The sequence below is a fragment of the Syngnathus floridae genome, chromosome 6 (assembly GCF_059516105.1).
Source record: "Syngnathus floridae isolate MCC-2025c chromosome 6, RoL_Sflo_1.0, whole genome shotgun sequence".
NCBI classification, from domain to species: Eukaryota; Metazoa; Chordata; class Actinopteri; order Syngnathiformes; family Syngnathidae; genus Syngnathus; species Syngnathus floridae.
Genome location: NC_142418.1, coordinates 6,386,453 through 6,407,399, shown reverse-complemented (window position 1 = coordinate 6,407,399; position 20,947 = coordinate 6,386,453). Strand labels below are relative to the sequence as shown.

At 42.2% G+C, this 20,947-nt stretch overlaps 2 protein-coding genes across 3 annotated transcripts in view; both read right to left on the bottom strand.

Moving 5' to 3' along the window:
• The window catches only part of LOC148396193 (cGMP-inhibited 3',5'-cyclic phosphodiesterase 3A-like), a 48,448-nt gene extending 40,781 nt beyond the window's left edge, over nucleotides 1-7,667 (bottom strand). The window contains exon 1 of one of the 2 annotated variants that reach the window (XM_088377501.1): nucleotides 6,065-7,667. In XM_088377501.1, coding sequence (XP_088233627.1) covers nucleotides 6,065-6,928 — 864 coding nt within the window. In that variant the 5' untranslated portion in view covers nucleotides 6,929-7,667. The remainder of the gene's footprint in view (nucleotides 1-6,064) is intronic. The other variant, XM_088377500.1, reaches the window with a different exon arrangement.
• Nucleotides 7,668-10,168: 2,501 nt separating this feature from the next.
• The window catches only part of LOC148396191 (zinc finger protein aebp2-like), a 35,915-nt gene continuing 25,136 nt past the window's right edge, over nucleotides 10,169-20,947 (bottom strand). Inside the window, exon 9 of the mRNA XM_088379235.1 lies at nucleotides 10,169-10,319. Coding sequence (XP_088235361.1) covers nucleotides 10,286-10,319 — 34 coding nt within the window. The 3' untranslated portion in view covers nucleotides 10,169-10,285. The remainder of the gene's footprint in view (nucleotides 10,320-20,947) is intronic.

Here is a 20,947-nt window from a genome sequence, read left to right as displayed (position 1 = left end):
AATTAATTAAAAAGGCTTCGTATAAAAATCAACAGCTTCATTCATCAAAATTCCCAAAAATGAATGCAGATTTTACAATTGATTACAGTGCAGGAGCTGTCTCCCTCGAATCTTGAATATTAAATATTTATGGCTAAAAATATTTTTTCCTCAAAAATATGCATCTTTATCCATCACAGAACACAATACTGCCAACATACTACCAAAAAAAGAATAAATAAATAAAAATTGTGTATGCGGCTGTAGCAACGATACCAACAAGAGCGCACATTTTATATTCGCCATTACAACTGCAGTGCGGTTTTTCTTTTTTTTTTAGACATTGCAGCCCCAGTTGTGCTATACGTCACACTAAGAGAGAGGGAATTTGCTTTGTGCGCACTCCAGCAACTGCAGCAGCAGTTACACGACTCCCTCCTCCCTCTTCCACATACAAATAGTGTTCACACACAGTGGAGCACCGGCTTCCTGGGGGCACATGAGTGTGTCCATTGATTGAGCACATGCCCGCAGCACAATTAGCGACATCCTTGGATGCTGCTGTTGGCTGAGTGTGCAGGGGATGACTTTGCCGAACCGGCCCACAGGTGGGCCTTCAGTATAGCTTTGCATTGCAGTTTGTTTAATGCCAGCTAATAAATGTCCCTCATATTCAGTCAGTGTCTAAGAGGTGGCCTCCTTGTGTCCTTCGCTAGCATGCACACCAACAAAAAAAATAAATAAATAATACTTCTCCAAAGTGATGTGCTGCTCTACCGGATTTCAACTGGCAACTGTGTTGAGAATCACTGTAATAGACAAATTCAGAGCAGAACTTGGAAAAGTATAACCCGCGGGCAACATCCGGCCCATCCTCAGTCGCTTACGAGACCACCGTAAAGCGGATTAAAGTAATTTTTGTGGTGGTGGGGGGGTCATAATACTCAAACAAAAATACATTTTCAAAGGAATCTATAAACAATAGATGCAGAGATGTCAATAATAAATTTGACAAAACACTGACAATCTTGTGCCATTATGTTTCCAAAACAAGGAAAATACATCCACATGAGTTCATGATCACTTTCAGGACAATTGTGTGAATGCCAGGAGAGCCAACAGCTGCTTGGCTCATATGCGTGCTGGAATTTTGAAATTCACTTAAGTCCAAATAATAATAATAATAATATAGAAGTATAATAAATCCACTTTTATTTGACGATTACTGTGTGGAATACTCGCATCTTCCCAGACTGCGTGCGTTTGCCTTTTAAAAAACCCTGCCAACCTCGTGTCCCCGGATGACTCCTTTCAAGCAACTCTTACTGTTGTTTAAAAGGAGTAACATTGGTCAGGGCTGTTTGTGGTTAGCTATAAATGATGCCCCCAATTAACCCCCATGATAACGCAAAGGAAAAAAAGCCTTCTGGACCATGGAGGATGGCAGCTTTGTTCCGTTCGATACATGAAACATTATTCTGTAATGGTCCAACATAACATAACAAACATATTTCCAACAATACAAATAGTTTTTGAGGCAAGCGCTTACAGGCACATTTGCAAATGCATTCAGACACACACGCACACACACAAACACGCGCAAAAGCACACATTGCTCGCATACATACTTTGCTTCCAGGAACATTCTGTTCACCTCAACTCGATTCTCTTATGCTAACTGATAATTGTTTTTGTCTTGAGCAGAAAGCAGAAGAAACCACCACATGTAACTGGATCTCTTTGAGAAAAATCCTGGATTACGTTCAGTTTTTTGATTGTGTTCTAACGCTCAGTATTTCATAAGCTCCCGAGGTGTTAATACGCCAGTCAAGACAGGAGGCCCGTCGAGCACTTCCAGCTGCGTTGGGGTTTAGTCTGTGGTTTGAGGCTCAGCGTGGTTGTTGGGGGCGAATTCAACCTTGCGGCCTGCAGCAGATGGCAGCCATCAAGCTGCTGGCAACACACACACTTGCTTACACACAATCACCCCTTCTGTAGTTTCCATAGTAAACGGTAGGAAGGCAGATGAGCTTCATTGTCATGAGTTGTGGAGAAAAGGCCACGACTCCCTTCTGGAGCTGTGATATGTCACGATTAAAACCAGCTCCTGAAAGTGACGCAAATGAGAGTACCGCAGTCACAATTCAATAGAAATAAATAATAAACCGTTAATATTCTTACGATATGCCGCTACGTTGACGTCAAAAGAGAATCAAAGATTAAACAATGCCCTACAACAAACGTTTAAGACGAAAGCAGAAGGCACACGATGATGAGTGGCTCGGAAAGGATGAAATGAGTGAAGTACTTGTGTTTTGTAGAGTTGCGCGCAATTGTCCAAGTGCTTGCTGTTCCTCTAGAATCCGATCGATGTCCGATCATCAGGAAGGAGACGTTACCACCTTGAGAAAGCTGACAATTAAGCTTTTCCGTTGCTTAACCATGTGCGCCTTTGTATTATAACTCAAAAGCTTGCTTCACACCACAAAGAAACTCATATATGTAGACAATTAATTAACACGTGTAAGCAACTGGTATATGAGATTGAGGGGAAACTAGTTTCGACTGGGCAAGATCACGGTCGCTGTGCGACTTGGAGTTTGGGGGATTTGAGAGCAAACCAATTGTTCCTTGTATCCCTCTGAGCATGCAACAATTTGAAATGTCAAAGTCCATCTTCAGTCACAAGTCTCTATTTTGTCATCTTGCAACATAAAGAAAGAAAGAAATCGACTTCTATAGAAACACAATTGTCAATGTCTACGTTAGGGGCTTTTACTTAATTTGGACCAATCAGCACCAGTAATTGTGTTCGTTATCTGAGGTTGTGCTTTCTTAAAACTAACTTCAACTTCATTCTTGTTCGATAAAATCAATTCAAGCTGAGCAGCCGTATATAAATTCCTAACCAGGTTTGCTAGTAGAGGATCTATCAACTGTTCAAAACCCGCCGACACGTCCTACCGTTGCAGTTGCTGCCGTATTGGACTTTGATGTCAAATTATACAGTCCCTCCATTGCAGTGACAGATGCGACACAATAAATGGTATGAAACATCTAAGGCGACTGAATGATCAAAGGAATAGCAAAGCGATGGCAAGAAGTTTTTTTTTTCTAGAACCAGAAAAAGTGTTGTGTGCCTTTATGCTGTGTGCGGCAAAACATGGAGAAGGTAACGAGTACAAATGAGAACAGAAGCAGAGGCATGATAAAAGTCAGGACAGACTATGGTGAACTTACTCTTCCACAATTTGGGGGAGTAAGAGGACACTTGCTGTTTTGCCTGGCTACCAAACAAAACCTCCATTGACCTACTTTCATTCTCCTCCACCGCTCGCCTCCTCGCACATGCACAGCTAATAAACTGGGACTGCGTGTGCCCCGGGAGCGAGAATGGCATCTTCCAATCATGAGACACACGACCCCGTGTTGGTTTCAGCTTCTGTTCATCTCACATCCATTGTGCAAGCACTTTAAAAATGAAACTGCTGAACAAAAATGTCAAAACTGAGGCAGTTGAGTTCCCAACTAGGATGCTTTTTTATATACGTGTTAAATCGGGCTTCCCCCCCTGACCCGAAACAATTGACTGCTAGTGGGTGCATCAAAACTAGTGGAACAGGAAACATCTACTACAGCAGCAGTAATTGTGTTTGGATCTCATTCCACAGGAAGTCATTACCCACTACATAGATTTCAAGAATATCTTGATCATCCAAGTTATGAAAGAATGTCCTCCTCTGGCTATGAAAATATTTGTGTTGGTGTCAGAGGGAAGACTAAGAGCAGAGCCTGCCGTCAAAACGGGAAGTGTATTTTACAACAAGCGTTGTCAAGTCCCACGCCTGATCACTTTCTTTATGGCCTATTTTTTTGGGGGCAACATGACCCCCAGCCTACTTGACAACATACTTTAGACATCATTGTGGAGGAGTAAACTTGAATAGCTTGTACAAACCCTACCAGAAATGGTATACAGTAGTAAAGCGAGAACATAAACAACAAACTCAAGTATTCATAGCATCACATGTAGCAGAGGCCGCAATCCATGGAAAGCTTCAGAGGAAGACAACAATTAGAAATTCCTCATTGCTTAATTTATTTTCTAAGTAAACTGTTTTAGATGGAAACCATCAATCTGTGAGCCCTTTTCAAAAGGTATATGAAAGAAAGAAACAAAAAAGCCATCCGCATTATTCTTCAGCACTCGCCAACAAAGTGAACGATATCCTACTGCAAAAAGTCTCGACTTTATTAAACACCTCTGAGAGGAAACACACACACACACGTTTGGTTTTGACACTTGACACACCTCTCGCCATGTGCTAGTCCCATTGTAACCTCACGTTGCGCTTCTGAGCCCCTGCGTGAGCAAGGCGATGACGGGCTCGGGTCACTATGGGCTTGTTTACACATTACAGACCACACGGACAAGAGACGCTTACGACGGCATGTGTCGACCATGTGTGTCTCAATTACAGGCAGGTCGTGACTGGTCAGCTGGCGAGGCCTGAGATGAGAGGCCCCCGGGTGCGCAGGGGACGGGACGCTTCATCCATCAGGGCTGCTGGGAGGGAGAACGGATTCATCATCTTAACTAGATTGTGAGTCAAAATGCGGCGTGTGATTGCTGTGCGGATGATGCCGCTTGTTCCATCACGCTCTGGTTTAGCTTTGCAACGTCTCATCCGGGGTAAAATGCTTCATTTGTGTTCATTACATCAAGCAATATCTTTTTTTGTTTCAGGCTTATTTGGACTGGTATAGGAAACTGACTTCTGCATTATGTGCTTTAAAAGCATTGACAGAACAAATTACTGTACATATTTTTTTGGTGGGTTTTAATTCATGTGGCTATGGGCAGAGACCACAGGTTTGTGCTCTGTCAATAAATGAGTATATTCCACAAGATATTCTTGGGAATTCCCCAGTTTAACCACGCTTAAAAACATGAGGATGTAGAATAATCAGCCATGTGTACACCTGCTTAGAAATGTGACATTTTTTTGCAAGTGGATTGGAACCTCCTAACACAAAACTGCAGCTGAGATATATCTACAGAAAAATAATACTGTTAAAATCGAAATAATTTTAGTAAAAATACGAAAAGTGTGCGTGTTTGTATATGTGTGACCACGAAGAAAACAAACAGGACCACTAAAGTGCGACTAGTACAGTTAGGGCACCTCTAAGTGGGCCGACTGACAGCCCAGCAGTACACACACATGCGCGCACACACACACGTGCACACACACGTATGCACACACACGTATACACACACACGCACAAACACATACACACATGTACACACACACACACACCTACACAACTTTGATCACACTTAAAAAGTCCCCCATTCACACATTCAGCACAGTCATTGATGTTCCACACACAGGAGCTGAAAGGAGTGTGAACGGGGCAGCATGCGGCGCATGGTCATTCCTCTTCTTTGAGGACAGAATGACTTAAAATTGTGAGGAAGTTATAATTAGGCCTCCTTTTAATGTTATTAATTAGCAAATGAGGGAAATCATCCATTTCCATCACTATCGGAAAAGCACTGCTTCAAAATGAGAATTTGAGACATTTGACACAAAAGTTGTGCTACAGCTTAATACACATCTATTCATAAATATGAAATATATGGATGTACCTAAAACATTCACTGTTGAGTGTATATATATATATATATATATATATATATATATATATATATATATATATATATATATATATATATATATGTATGTATGTATATTCAATTCAATACAATTCAATTATTTATAAGAATTTAATGTATCAATTTAATGGAGGGGCACATATTCAGGTGAAAAATGCAAACAAAACAAAGCCTACAAAGTGAACCTGACAGTAAAAAAAAAAGTGAATTACCTCTTGAAAACTCATGTTCAACAATGTCACAAACTGGTCCAAAAACAGATCAAGTAGTAGAAAATATATGAAAATTGCTATGAAACACTGAGGTTTGCACCAACAATTGCGTCCGCATGATTCTTCATAAAGCCTTCGCAAAATCTGGACACAGTAAAGAGTGTGCACTTTGGTGAGCGTGGGGGGATCCTACCTGGTCCCGCTGGATGCATGGCAGAGAGGTCCTGCGATGTGACTTGCTGTTGGACTGACTGTGTGCCATGTCTGTGGATATCACCGAACTGGACCTCCTGCGCCTTTTAAATGTGGGGACGTCTTCCTTGGCTCCAGTCACAGGGGTGCAGCCCTCCTCGAGTGTCCCTTGACCTGCAAGGAGCCTGTCAGCATACCTCGCCAGGAGGATGCCCACGACCCCCAGCAGGTACACCACGTATGGCCTCCAAGCGGGTCGAACCTTGTGCAGCGACAAGAGCGAGACGGCGCGCACGACGCTGACGACCACGACCACTGACGAGCCCCGGTCTAGGCGCGCTAGCATCAGTGCGCCGCCGGCCACGCACGCGAGCACCAGCGCGGCCGCTACTTCATGCGGACCGTCCAGGAGGCTCCACGCCGCAGCTTCGGCCAAGTGGAACACGGTGAGGAGCAAAAGAGCTGTTTGGAGCAGCACGCCGCAGTGGGTCAGGTAGACGCCGAGCCAAAAGAAGGCACACAGGACGCTGAGGAAAGGCGAGAGCGCAGTCCAGCAAGCGAGCAGCAACTCCGCAAGACAGCCTGCGAGCGAGTGAGGACGAGAGCACGACTGCAGCTGCGGGAGTGCGCTTAACTCACAGCTCCACTGTGCGCACCTCAACAGTGCGGCCAGCACGAGCGCACACGCCGCGCAGCCCACTCCGCCGCAAGTCCACGCGTGGGCCCACGCCAGCCTCTCCCACGACGACGCGCGCTGTGCGTCGCGGATCAGTGGGACGACACGCGTTTGCGCGTAACCGTTGCGGCTCGGCGCGCAGGCAGAGCCTTTTTCTGCAGCGCGCGTCCGCTCCAAATGTGCAGGCATGGCCACAGGAAATGAGGGCGAGCCTGTGGTGCATCTACGGCGCTGTGTTCACGGAACACCGCTAAATAAACACACTATTGCGGGCGCGAGGAGTGCAAGAGGGGTCTCCCGTTAGGCATTGTGACCCGCCGCCACTCCACTCTTATTTTCTTTTTTGAGCGTGGATCTGAAGCCTACCCTGCTTCTTGGCGTAAAACAGTCTCCCGTGTGTCATTGTTGTCCAAACAAAGGTCCCGCTATATCCGTCCCTTGTCAAAGACACTGCCGAGCTCCGTGACTTTCGAGTGGGTCGATGCGTCCGTCACTTTCCCAGAAGTGTCCGCCAGGTCGTGTCGAGGTTCACAAAGTCCGCTTGTCAGCCTCACCCCCAAACAAATCGTGAGCTCATTTCACACCCCCGAATTCCGTCAAGGCACTGCCGTCAAAAGCTCCCCAAATCCAGTCTCAGCTCGCCCCGCAGGCGTCCACACTATATCAGCAATGTATTGAACTATAGAGCAAAGCAAAACATCTCCTGTACGTAGATGTGAGAAATTTGAGTTTCATCTGTAAAAAATACAAACATTTTAAACAATAAAGCAAACACCCCATGGGAAAATAAACGTAATTTACTTCTAAACTTAATCTCACTTAATCTCACAGCTCGATTCAACTGGGTGAACGCCTCAAGTGTGTTTTGGGTTTTCATTTTTGTGTGCAATACCAGCACAGAAGTTCAATGATGACAGAAACGGAAGTAATTGCAATGATGCAGGTCGATGAGTGTAAATGGTAAACACAACTGGTTGGGTTGTTGGCGGAAGTTGATATGAATAATAAAATACATTATTTATAAGACACTGTATATATATATATATATATATATATATATAAAACATCCCGAAAATAATGTCCAGTTGTTTTCTTTAATCCCGTATGAATTTTAGGTAATTATTTATTTGATGTAAATGTTTGTTTGTTTGTCACAAATGTTAAAAAAAGACTTGATGACACCTGCATGGGAAAGATGCGCTCTATCACAGCTGACTTAACATGGGCAGCAGTCAGAATGAAAGCATGATTTGGTGTGTGCGCATTTCTCAACAGATGCATACAGATGAGTTTGGGCATGGCTATGGTGGAGGGGCAAACCACATAACTTAAGCGTCTCTTGATTGAATTCCACAACGACTTTGCAGCAGTGTGTCACCAGTTCACATTTGCACCTAAATGAAAAAAAAACCACTTTGCGTTTAAAAGGATCTTATGCGGTGATGTGAAGAGATTGGCGCAGAAGTAAAATTGCCCATTGACGTCACAAGCGCCAGATCTGTCATGCCAAGCAGAATGCGATAAATCTGCTGCAACCCCCCCTTGAGCTTCACTTCATGCCCCCCACTCCTCCAGGTCATTGAAATATTCATCTTACTTTAAGTGTCACCCATGATGCGTTTTGTTACAGCCGCGGTTTCCATCAATGTTTCCGCTCATGGGTCTCGAGAGTGCACTGTGTGTTCACGCAGTGCAACGCACACATCTGTACAGGACTGATTCCTTTTTTTGTTTTTATGTGACTTACAAAGCAGATGCTGAGCAAAGGGAGGGTTGTGTATGATCCATGTCAGGTGTGATTATAGAGAAGCAAGGGAGAGGAAGAGATGCTAACAGGAGGTCTTGATCCCGTCCATCAACTAAATGCAACACAGCCTCCTCAATGCAGCGGACAGCTGCTGGCTCCACAGACCAGCACGGGATTTTTATTTCCTCACCTACTGATTTGTTTTCTGAAGAATAAGGGGGAGTTAAAAACAATCCTTCTTACTGGTGTATTTCATAATGACTGAAACAGAAACAAAGTAATGATAAGAGCAAGAAACCAAGATAACATTGGAGAAAAGAGTGTGTGTGTGTATATAGCTGAATGTTCACATGGTGACGCTTGGACCCTTGAAGAGGGAGATTCATCATAATGCTGACAGGTTTTTCCGTGTGCGTGTGTGTGCGTGTGCGTGTGCGTGTGTGTGTGTGTGGTAGTAATGCACTACGCAATCTTGAGATGTATTTTTTTTAGATGAAAAGGTAGGACATTTTCCTCCATGACAAGTAGTTTAGTTAAATACTCAGATAGGATATTGTGAAATGGACTTTCATTTAATGGCTTGCAAACATTAGTTAGAGCAGTGTTTCCCAGTCTATACTGAAGCAAGACACTAATTTCACAATAAAAGAACTCATTTAAAAAAAATAATGTATTGTCTTTCTTTGTTTCCTCCACAAGTCAAAGATGCATGTTTGCTTGTTCCAATCCTCAGCACTACCCTTGTCACCATGGTAACAAGGTCTGTATTCGGAGCAGCATATGGACACAATGTCCAGTCATTTACTTGTAATGGGGTAATATAAGCATTAACATTCACACAGTGTATTGTCGGATTGTAAAAAAGACGAATCTTCTATGCCATGTACCGTATCTGCTTTGGACATTTCATTGATCGATGTGGGGGGGCTGTCGTGTTTGACACTTGTGCGGAAAGTGAGAGCCATCCAGCATGTTTACCAGCCCAAATTGGCACACGGTCGGCTCGAGGCCAAGTTTCCAGGTACTGAGGTTATTTGAACATCCATCTACACACACACACGCTCACACACTGTATCTGCACAAGAGTGCGCACGCACACACAATGACAGAAGCTGCCACATGACAATTTGCTCGCATGCAGAGCGTGAAATAAAAACAAGCATCTTTTCTTTTTAGGCCTGTCGCCGACTCCACAACACAGCCAAACTCAACTGTACGAAACAATAACAACAGTATTGATAAGCAACTTAAACCCGCAAGCCAAGATTAATCCTCACACATTGCAATGGACAAATTGCAACCCCTTGTTTTCTTATGGTAAAACAACGAGTTCCACATATTGTTTCATTGGACCACAAAGATTGACTCATTGATGACACATTTGGTGACAGAGACTCTCCATGCTTCACTTTGTAGACATAAGTATGTTGGAAATTACAGCTAAAGAAACAATACTGTATATACAAGACTGAATTGGTGCGGACTGGTGGCAGCCGGCTGAAATTAAAATGAAAAGGTATTTCCAATTGCCCTCCACATTCGATGTGACAGTCAAATAAAAAAGATTCTGCAAAACAAATGTTTGCACAACATACTGTCTCTCTTCTTTATTCTTGTTTCCATCTTGACAATCACACCACGTTTTTTTGGTTCAATAAAAAAATACTACCTCAAAAGTAGATATTGCATCACAGTTTTTTCCACAATAGTGCATCAAAAGATGTTTGGCGCTCTATCGCTTGAAGTGTGAGTGTGAGTCAGCGGCTATAATTTTTTTGTGTGAAGGTCCACTTCAGTCATCATTTGCTGCTCCTTCTGCTAAACGAAGTCTCCCTGAAGTAACCATAAGAAGCCAAAGAAACAGCCGAATGAGCTCTCAAGAAGAATGCTGACATTTCATGTTGATGGTTAGACTTTTTGTGCAAATCACAGCAAAGCATAGCAATCCCCTGATGCAACGATAATGCGCCCACTAGTGGCACTCATCTGTATCGTGATTCCTAAATCCTCTCACCATTCACATAAAAAACAAAACTCACAATAGCACATTATACTAATATATTCTTCCTTTCAACCCATTATGCCGGAGCGTATGAAGGTAAAAAAAAAAAAAAAAACATTGTGTTTTTTAGCATGCAAATACAGAAAGAAGATGAGCGCCGCTTCATTGCCGCAGAATGATGGGGCAGAATATTGAAATGGAATTAGAGCTTTATTCAATGGTGTGGATGGCACTGGCAGCGCTGCGGGCACAGGGAGAGGGAATCTTGAAACATTCCCTCAGATGAATAATGTAATTCCGTGCTTTGTGGGAAGGAGAAAGGAGCTACTCATTTATTGCTTATATATCCAGGAGTCAAAAAAGTTGTCAAGAAGTTTTAAATATTTCACGCTAAAAGTTTTCAAAGGAGCGCACTCCGATCACGCAGGAGTTAGTTGATGCTGCTAGACAACAAATATCCGCTCGAGATGAACGCTAATCGTCAGGAGCGCGCCTTCTACGGAGGGTAGACATACTTGCCGCTTCATCCTGAATAATGTAAAAGCAAATTGCTGCTCGGTGTTTGACACAGCAGGCGGCACGTCCTAATGGCTCGGTGTTTGGACAAGCACGGGCGCCAGGAAAAACACCAGCGTCCGCCGTGTACGCCGTTTGGCCGGTGCACAAAAGTCAGCTTTCATACGGGGCATATGGGCCAGACGTGACGGGCTGAGAGAACCGGCGACCCACTTCGAGCTGTTTTCGACATCAGTTTACATGTTTTTGTAAACATGAGGGGATGCCATAGGGAGGTGTAGGCCCAGAAACACATTCTTAGGCGTCATTCACTTGCCAGGGAAACACAAGCTCATGGGCAAAATGCTTCACAGCAACTTTCCAGAAAGTAAAAAAAAAAATGTGTAAGCTTGTTCATCTTTTCTGTTGGTCCAATTGCAAACACTAGTTATGTTGATTATGACGACAGCGTTTGCCCAGTTCATTGATTATGGCAGCACTAAGTTCTAGTGGAAATGAATTTAAGTTTAAGAGCGATAACCCGTGACCCTTGTGAGGTCAACTATTTCAGATAATGAGTGAATGGAATGTGTTAAAGTAGCAGTTATTTAAAGTTTTAGCATTACTGTCACATCGAGCGCCAATTTTCGTTAGCCCATCTAAGTTGTTTTGCATGATGAAATAATTCCACCATATTTGGGGAAACTCTAATATCACATTCCGGCCACGCAGTTGTATTACCAAGTTGGATGTCATGAACACAGACACCCCACTAGTAATAAAAGTCATTTTTCAAACTAGAATGTGTAAATAGAGATGGACCTGATTTATTGCTACGCAATGATCATTTTGTAAGTCTTGTCAAATTGGATTGGATACATTTGCATTAGCTGTGTCGTATTGTCAGCATCGAAGTAATAAGTGTAATGGATTTGACGAAGGCCAGAGGAACAATCAGTCAATTTGCTCCGATTATATTTACCCCTTAAACAGGCTGCAATACAAATCAAACGCCTACCTTTTTCATCTATTCATTAGTCTCAGAAAGTAGGGTGGATACTTTATAATTATTAATGTTGGTGTGTGCAGTTTTGTGCGAGGAGCTTCAAGCTCCTCCACTTGTCTTAAAATGGAGACTTTTTTTCAATGAATTGTTAGAACGGAACGTCTTCTTGAAATAAGGATGTCATCAAGGGTATGTCAGTGTTATATCACAGAAACTTTGCATCTCAATGGAGCAATCCATACATTCATGCGTGATCCAGGAAGTAGCTCGCTAACAAATTAACAGACAGAAGGACCGCCAAATACAAAAGAAGATCCTATTCAACCACATGACAATTGCGAAGATCATGCATAAAGAAGCAAACTATTTGCCCAACCCAAGCATCCATTTTAGATGGATCTGGGTGAGAGATGCAGTTAATTGCATGTAAGAGACATTATGCGGTTAATTTAGCTTTGCAAAGACAACAAATGTGATGGTGCTTAAGACTTGCACACAGCACTGTGGCGTAATCACTTCTTGACATTACCAGGCTTCATCCTGCAGGGGGGTAAACATGCTATTTAGAGAATGGGGGACTTGATAAGCAGGTGAGTCAGAGGTGCTTACTTTTGGTTCTTTACATGCCAGGCCCAAACAATCATTGAAGATGAAAAATTTGGAATCAGATGGAGAACTGTGAAGCAATCTTCCAAAACCTCAGCAGACCTTTGACTTGTCCTTCATCCCACAACAGGGCTGGGGTGTTCTAAGTTATTTGTTAAACACACTATGAAAATGTGAAGATTGATTGCAGCTTTAGGTCACCTCCCATTAAGAGAAAAAAAAGAAGAATCCACTGAAGCAGAGCCAAAAGACTTCCTGTCCTTGAGAAAGAACTGCAGCAGACTTTGTCAAGTCTCACGAGTCCAATCAGTTAGCATTTCATCCAGCAGGCATTCAACTTTACTACTTGTCCATTTCCTTGTAAATATCATAGGGGGGGGGGGCTTTTAAGCTGCCATGCTTCTCCTGATGTTTGGGATGCTTATCTGCATCGCTGTCGCAGAGCATAGCGCAGACACGTTTCAAGTCTGTTGCCGGATTAGAGAGAGAAGAAAAACGAAGCGATCCCTATGACGCAAACACAAGCGAATCGCTCTTTGATGAGAAGCACCTCGCCGCTTTCTACCCCAAACACAGACCCTTTAAGGCAAAGTCCTTTCTCTTAAATTGAATATATTTAAGCGGAGAGTGGCAACAGACTTGAAAACCCCTATTTAGTCTTTGGCAGTGCTTCTTTGACGTCATTTAATGGTGGAAAGGTTCTTTTAAGTAAACAGACAAAAATGAGAAACCTCTCAAACAGCTTACACTTGTCATTTGGTTAAGCCGGAACATTGTAAACAAGGAAAAAATGCACGCGCTCCCTGCTGTTCGCCAGGCACGCCACAATACAATGAGCACTTCATCTTAAGATCTGGCAGCGCACCAAGCAGGAATCCCACCTGCCCTCTCCAACTTTTATGGATTTTGCTTTACAGTTTATCTTTTGGGTCAATCATTGTCATGATACTCTCACCCTTGTTAAAATCAAAGCTCATGATATTAAGCACAATTGTGGTTTTTAAAGCCGTTGCAATATTCTCCTTTCAGGTGGAAACCCTGTCTGTCCAAATATGGTCTGTTACATTTTTTTTTTTTAACAAACCAATGCTATTAGTCTATCCCCATATCGTTTCATATTTTTTAGTTAGTGTTGACAATAGCTTGAGAACAAATCTATTAACTTACAAATGTCTAAGCATTGACAGTGTAATAAATTTGCGTATTCAAATGACTCAATATGATTTTGTATATGATATATCGTATGATGTATATCCTGACAAATATAATGGCAGTATCAGATAAATGTTTGATGCAATATTTAGCAACTCGAGTAAGATGGCGGTCAAATAAACAGTAGTCAGTTGAAGATGTGACGATTCTGTCCAAATGCAATGTTTTTCAAACTTATGTTTCGGGACAATTTGAGTATGACTTGATCAACAAAATTATTTAGCTCAATTTGCCCTAAAATGTAGTGTTTATGGTAAGCCTCCTGGTTACACTGAACATTACCAGTAGTGTCAGCATTGTTTATAACAGCCTGGTACATACACAGACACACTGTACCTGCACATCCGCATCTGTGTTGGTCTTTAATGACAAAGCAGTACGATGACAAATGTTCTTGTTGAAATAATGATTGAAAGACAAGAGTTGGCTATGTTTTGGGACAATCAAACCCGAGGGCAGTAATAACGTTTCAAACATTAAAAAAGAAATCCTCCTCATGCACATTTGGTATGAAATACATTACGTCACACTCAGTAAGTCTTTTTGTAGGAATCAGAAGGTCTAAGGTGAAGAGAAGGACATCAGGACCACCTGGACTCTCTAATCTCCACCGACATGTTCTCTAATCAATGGGATTCACTCCATGCGGGGCCCCATTTAATGAATCAGTAAGCTTTACGTTGAAGAGGTCATCCTCTGGATTAATTTATCCTTGCGCTGTAACATTCTTGCTCACTTGAGCGCTGTCATGCAACAAACGTCTCGTTGTATTAGCTTAAAACTGCATACAGTTGAGTCCAAACCTACTCTACATTTCTCCAGGGTTGCATTATGTTATTCACGCCTCAACGGGAGCGTTCAATAATTCAATTGCAAAAATGGCAACTGTTTAAAAATTGAAACAGCAGCCTTTTTTCGTGGACTGGCTCATTGCTGTTCATCACACTACGATGCTTAAAGATGGCGGAACCAAATAAATATCCATCCATTTACTATGCCACCTATGCTCGTTAGCGGTATTGCTAAGTGGTGGCGGTGAAAACAAGGAGTGCACCATCTTGAATCTAAGCATTGTTAAAATATTACTGCAAATATCTGTGATGGACCCTCTTACTGACGTACGTTACCGACTGACCCAGAACAGGATAAGCAGTAAACAAAGTGAATGGACTGAGAATGTATAGTTTGTTAGCCACATTGGAAAGTCATTCAAATCAAACTAAGTACAACAGGACAAAAAACACACAGACTGGAAAGAGTTCATAATGCCCATGATGGCGGTGGGAGCTGCTGAAGTGTACCACTGCGCTATCAGATGGCGGGTCTAATGACTTCCAAAGGCTTAGATCATTTCCTGTCTGCACATCCTGGTGTTTCAGACGAGTGTTCGTTGGAGCCCGACTTTCCCCGTAGTAGCGGGCTCCCAAAGGAGAAAAGGGCCTCCATGCGGAGCAAGCGGTAGAAGCTAGCGGCTTTCTCAAAGTGCTCTCACAGACCAAACCATCCGACCAAGGACTTGATTTAATCTGTGTTGGGCAAAGAAATGTCCACTAGGGATTGTTATTACTAGGGTGTGCTAGGAAAGAGCTCCTTCCTACAGCACATGGACTCTAATTTTGTCCTCATCAGCCTGATAAGCCTGCAGACTGACTGACCGCTCAGGAATCCTGAGATAAAGTGTGTGAGCGTATATAACCAAGGCTGAGTGCGCATGTCAAGTCAAGTTTATTTGTATAGCTCTAAATCACAAACAGTCTCAAAGGGCTTCACATAGACAAAAATTGACAATTATTCTCAAAGCATCCCCTGATCTTAAGCTCCCAAAAGGGCAAGGAAAAACTCAAAAAACCCCTGCCAGGGGAAAATGAGAAACCTTGAGAAGGGACCACAGATGGAAGGATCCCCCTTTCAGGATCACCAGGTTAACCAGGTATGTCACTCTTACAATGTACTGTACACAATTTAGGGAACACAGACATTCTTGCTGACTGTTTTCATGGATCCATTGGGGAACACTTATTGTGTAGAAGTCATGGACATTAAGAGGAATAGGATCCAAATGTAAAGTCGGTTCCAGAAAACTATTTAACGGCAAAAAGTCCAGGTCCAAAATGTAGGAGGGTCGAAGCACTACAAGAACGTGAACACAATGACGATGAGACAGACATGAGGAAATTGGGGATAACAAGGCACGAGTGAGGAGGGCGCAATCAGGAGCAAGTGAGCACAAGACACAAAGATGCGGCAGAGGGGTATTAACTATCTTCCATCCGTCCATTCCTTTCCGGGACCTACAACTAGCAACTATGACTTTTTAAATAATTCAGAATTGCCCTACTTCAGTTGGCATGCATTCTTCCACGCCGCAGTGAGTTTGTGTTCAAGTCGGGCTTTTTTGCAAGATCAAGCTAGCCAACTTTTCAGACGCTGTTGCCTGTCAGATATTACATTGGAATACCAGGTGCTTGTCTTATCATGTTTGCCATTTAAATAATTCACTGGTGAACTTATCATTTTTGCCATTAAAATAATTCACTGGTAAACAGCGAATGATCGGCAAATTTTAATCAGATATTTCTGACGCAAATTTAAATGTCTTCACATTTTTTTCCACCTCATCATGTTTTTAGATATTTTCTTCTTTTCTTATTTTAAATTTAACCTTTAAAACCTTTGTGGAGTATGGATTAGTTCAAATATTACATAATCAATATTATATTAAAATGGATATGCTAAAGAAAACAAACAAGGGTAGATTAAGAATAACAGAGATAATAGGGCCTGACTAAAAAACGACATCCAAACAAACAAATTACCCAAGACATTTTTGCCGATTTTTTTTATGTTGTAAGGTTTGAAAAATACAAAAGCACAAATTATTGTAAAACAGTCAAACATTCTGCTTGTAATTCATATCTTCACTTTTGCAAGAGTTATGGGACCTAAAGATTAGTTATGTTTTTCATCAAATATTTATTTCCAATCAGATGATTAAAAAGTGCCTATCAGAATTTTATTTGTCCGAATATTTGAATCCAAATCAGCCTAAAAAAAATCAGAACAGTAAGGCCCTAATATACAGAAATGTTTTCACTTTCCAAACCTGTTTTCGGTATGTGGGAGGAAGCTGGAACACCCCTCCCCAAGCAATGTGGAGATCTTGCAAATAAACCATAATCAAATTCCAAAGAAGTCTTGCGCTAAGATTTACGCCATAACTTAGAACTGCTACCCCAACCACAAGACGACTTTTTACAAAAAGTATTTTCATATGAAATCTATATCATCCCTCCCTTTATGTCCTCAGTTCACCCTGTGCTGATTGCAGTTGAGTTGCATTTTTTTTTTCTCATTGCATTTACAAACTTGGCGTTGACTGTATCAAGTAAGAAAAGTACTCATTCTTTTCAGGTTACATGGCATGAGTCATTGTGGTTATTGGTTACTCAAAAGCATCATCACAAAACACCACGTCGTATCCTATTTTCCATCCCACATTTCGGAAATAGGATTGGGTTTAGCAATCTGCTCTGAGCCTCGTTAATGGAAATAATTGCAAGACTTACCGCGGCAGTAAATGATGAGGTCGCTCGGTCTTTCCTGATGGGGAAATGTCATAACCACATTGTTTATGTGCAAAAACCCCTGTTCGAAAATGACCATCTTATATCACAGTTTTGGACAACTGGTCCATTTTTAACCGTTTCCAGTAAAGAGAGGTGATCTGCATCCAGATGTTTGGCACTCTTTTGTTTTGACTTTAAATTCCTATAAACAGCACCGTAAATCATTTCATTCATATTTCAAATGCCATTCGCTCACTATATATCACTTTAAATTTCAGCTTCAATATAAGCATACGTAAGAATAATGATATTTATCAGCGGAAGGTAAATTCCAACAGCTACAAAACATTGGAGCACATATCAGCCAGTTTGTTACTCCACTTCCCGTAGCAGAGAAGCAGCTGCTGCTGAATTTGAAGAGCAAAGTGTGTCTTCAGCATGAATGAGCACTACTTGGGCCAAGGGCAGGCACTGCAGAGCATGGAAGCACTAACAGGTCACTATGTAAACAATTTACAGAGTGGTAGTGCATCTATTTGCTGACATACAGGCCAGTGATTGTGTCAAACAATAGAAATGGTGAGCGTTGATGATCTTGGTGGTGTAGTTGTTCAGTGCATCAAAAGTACACACCTGGCGCGGTGTTGCAGGCATCTTCCCAACCGAGAAAAATTAAACTTGTAAATCATGTATTTCCCTCTCAGATTAAGGCCAAATCTTGGATTTTAAAACCTTTTTGACCATTTAAATGCCAAGTCGTTTTCACAGCAAAGGGAGTTATTTGAAATTATTCTGGTTTAATTATAAGTAATATCTTTGAACTAGCGGTATAAATCACAGTGACATGGCTACATGGCGAGTGGCGAGCCCTGTGGTGTGTTGACATCCACAGACAAGGTCTTTGCATGCAGGCTACAGGGACTTTGACAGGCTCCATTAGCCAACACTTGACTGTGACACTGAGGAGTGAACGCAGGCTAGAATCCCCAGCCCTCCTCCCCTCACCCCTGGGTCCTGTTTACCTCAGCAGACCACACCAGACGATAGCCCGAGTGACAGGGAAGAATGTAGGAGATACCGTCATGCCAACACAGCCAGATACACAGTTCAACTATTTAACAAGAACATCACAGAAAGAATAGCAAAGATGATAGAGGAGTGGTCACTTGAATAATTCAATATACGTCTGCGCTACTAGCAATGTGTTTTGATATTTTTTGGAATGTTTGAAGCAAAAAGATGGTAGGCTACCATTAAGTAGTCGACCTCGTTCTCGCTTGAGGGCCAAAAAAGTTGAGGGAAACTTTCCAGCTGGTCTGCGTGACTTTGCAGTAATCAAGAGAGGAATCTGTTTGGTTAGCGATGTACAATGAGCTGGTTTGAGCCTGGCTTTATCGCTGGGGGAGGACCCTAATGTAATTGGAAAGAATTAAAGCCAACGATAAAAAGGACTTGCCAATTTTCCAAAGACCATCTTACCGATTACAACCTTTATTCCCAAACAAACGGGGACACTGTGTAAAAGGAAAGGTAAATACAATCGGAATGAAATGGCTTAAATCACTGTCAACTGGCAGGATAGCCAAACAAATAAAACACAAAGACTAGAACAGCATTCAGAGGAGTCAAGACCTAAAAAGTGATAAATTCTCATTTGGAGAAGCCCAGTTGGTGACTCCATTGATATATCAAATCATGCATTTGCTGGACTTTGGTATTGATTTTATTGACTGCCATGGATGCTAATAGTCGTCAACTAGAATTGATATTGATAATGATGGGGAAAAAAATGTTAATATAGATTGAATAGGACTTCAACAATATGTGGCACTTATGCTAATGCTGATTTGACTGAATTCCAAGAAGCTATCACAGATGACAGATCCTGTCGGTCACACGTCTTTTCCATCATTTATCATAACCTAATCAATGTCTACGGGCCCTACACAGTGCGGCTCCTTACAGGAAGCCAATGGAATTTTCCAGCATTTGTTTTCAATCCAAAGCAGAAACCCATGTTGAGAGCATTGTAACCTGATGAAGTATACACCTTTGATTAGTTTGCAAAACACAACAAGTTCCCTCAGCACTTTGTCGCCAATTAGATCCCGTGCGTAAATCTATGCTAGGCATGACACACTCTAATCTAGCACTGTAGGGGGCATGAGGGGGATTGGTCTCTTTTGAAATTGCGTGTGTTCAGCCCCTCACAGAGGTGCAGTCTCCACAGCCTAATTAGGCGCTCCACTAACTTCTGTCAGCAGCACCATTGAAGCTTTCAAAGCAATGGCTCAAGCTTGTGATCCGTCTAAATTTTTCTTGCCCGAAGCCGCTCTCATAGCGAGGCGGTTATCACAAAATGGGTCAGCAGGAATGAAGATGAGATGCTGGATGTGGTCGGAGGAGCCAAGCGAAAGCATTTGAAGCTCTTGTGTATGCCCTGAGCAGAGCTAAGCGGACTTTTGTGATGCAGAAAAAATGTGCTTTCATCACATCACTGTATGTTGCCACTCCATCATATATTGTGAGCAAGATGAAACTATAGCATGATGATTTTTTTCATTTTGTACTGTCAACTAAAATCTGTTTTGTACGACTATGATGAAAAGTAGTCCAATCTTGGATCTTTAGACATTTCCCATTTGCCGTTTTTATCTGTTTGATAACATGCGGCAATTCAGGTATGTGCGAAAGAAGGTAACTTCATTTGGCAGCAATTACAATAGTACAAGAAGAATCAGAATAATTTGCTGCACTCGATTTTCAGCTGAGATGGAAAAAGCACAGTGCCATCTGGGGGGAAAGGATGCCTGTTAGAAGTTAAAAAAAACACACAAAAAAAAACCATATATGATTTGTGGCTTGATTTTTACGCAAGTTTGGTCACAAAACATTAAATTCTATCTTCAGTAGGCTACCATTGACCATAAAGCTTTATGCCGCATATAAAGTTCACTTAATTTGAATATGTGGGGAAAAAAATGGCATACATGACAAAGAAGAACTTGTGGTTGGACCATCCTAGTATCAAAACCATCCACATTTGGCAGGGAAGAATTAGCCTACATTACTGGAGCCGAGACTGGAAAGATTCTCGAGACTTCTCCAGACATTCTTGGAGCGTTACTGTCGAAATGAGTGCCTGACCATGGGTCCGCATACTGACAGACACTCATCTGCATGTGGACCCCCAGGCACGCTTGTGGTTCCGTGTCTCTCGAGAAAGAGACGTCTGCAGTTGGTTAAAGGTTACATAAGACGCCACTTGGAGGTGATGCGGAGCTTAAAAGAACTGCGGCAACGGCTGTGACGGCATGCCGTGGTTGCGGCGAGGGCCGAACACATACCAGCTCAGTATCTAGCTACTGCAAATGAAATCATGTATGTTACATTGGCGTGAAAAGCCAAAGACAACTGAGATGGAAAGAAATTATATAACAGTTGTGTTTAAAGCCTTGGACCTCACGTCAAGTGTTCCTCGTAGGATTGTGTATAAGATATGATGACATGAACATAAGCAGTACGCAAATGGATGGATGCGTATGGGAAAATCTCTTAGAGATTCATGTATGCA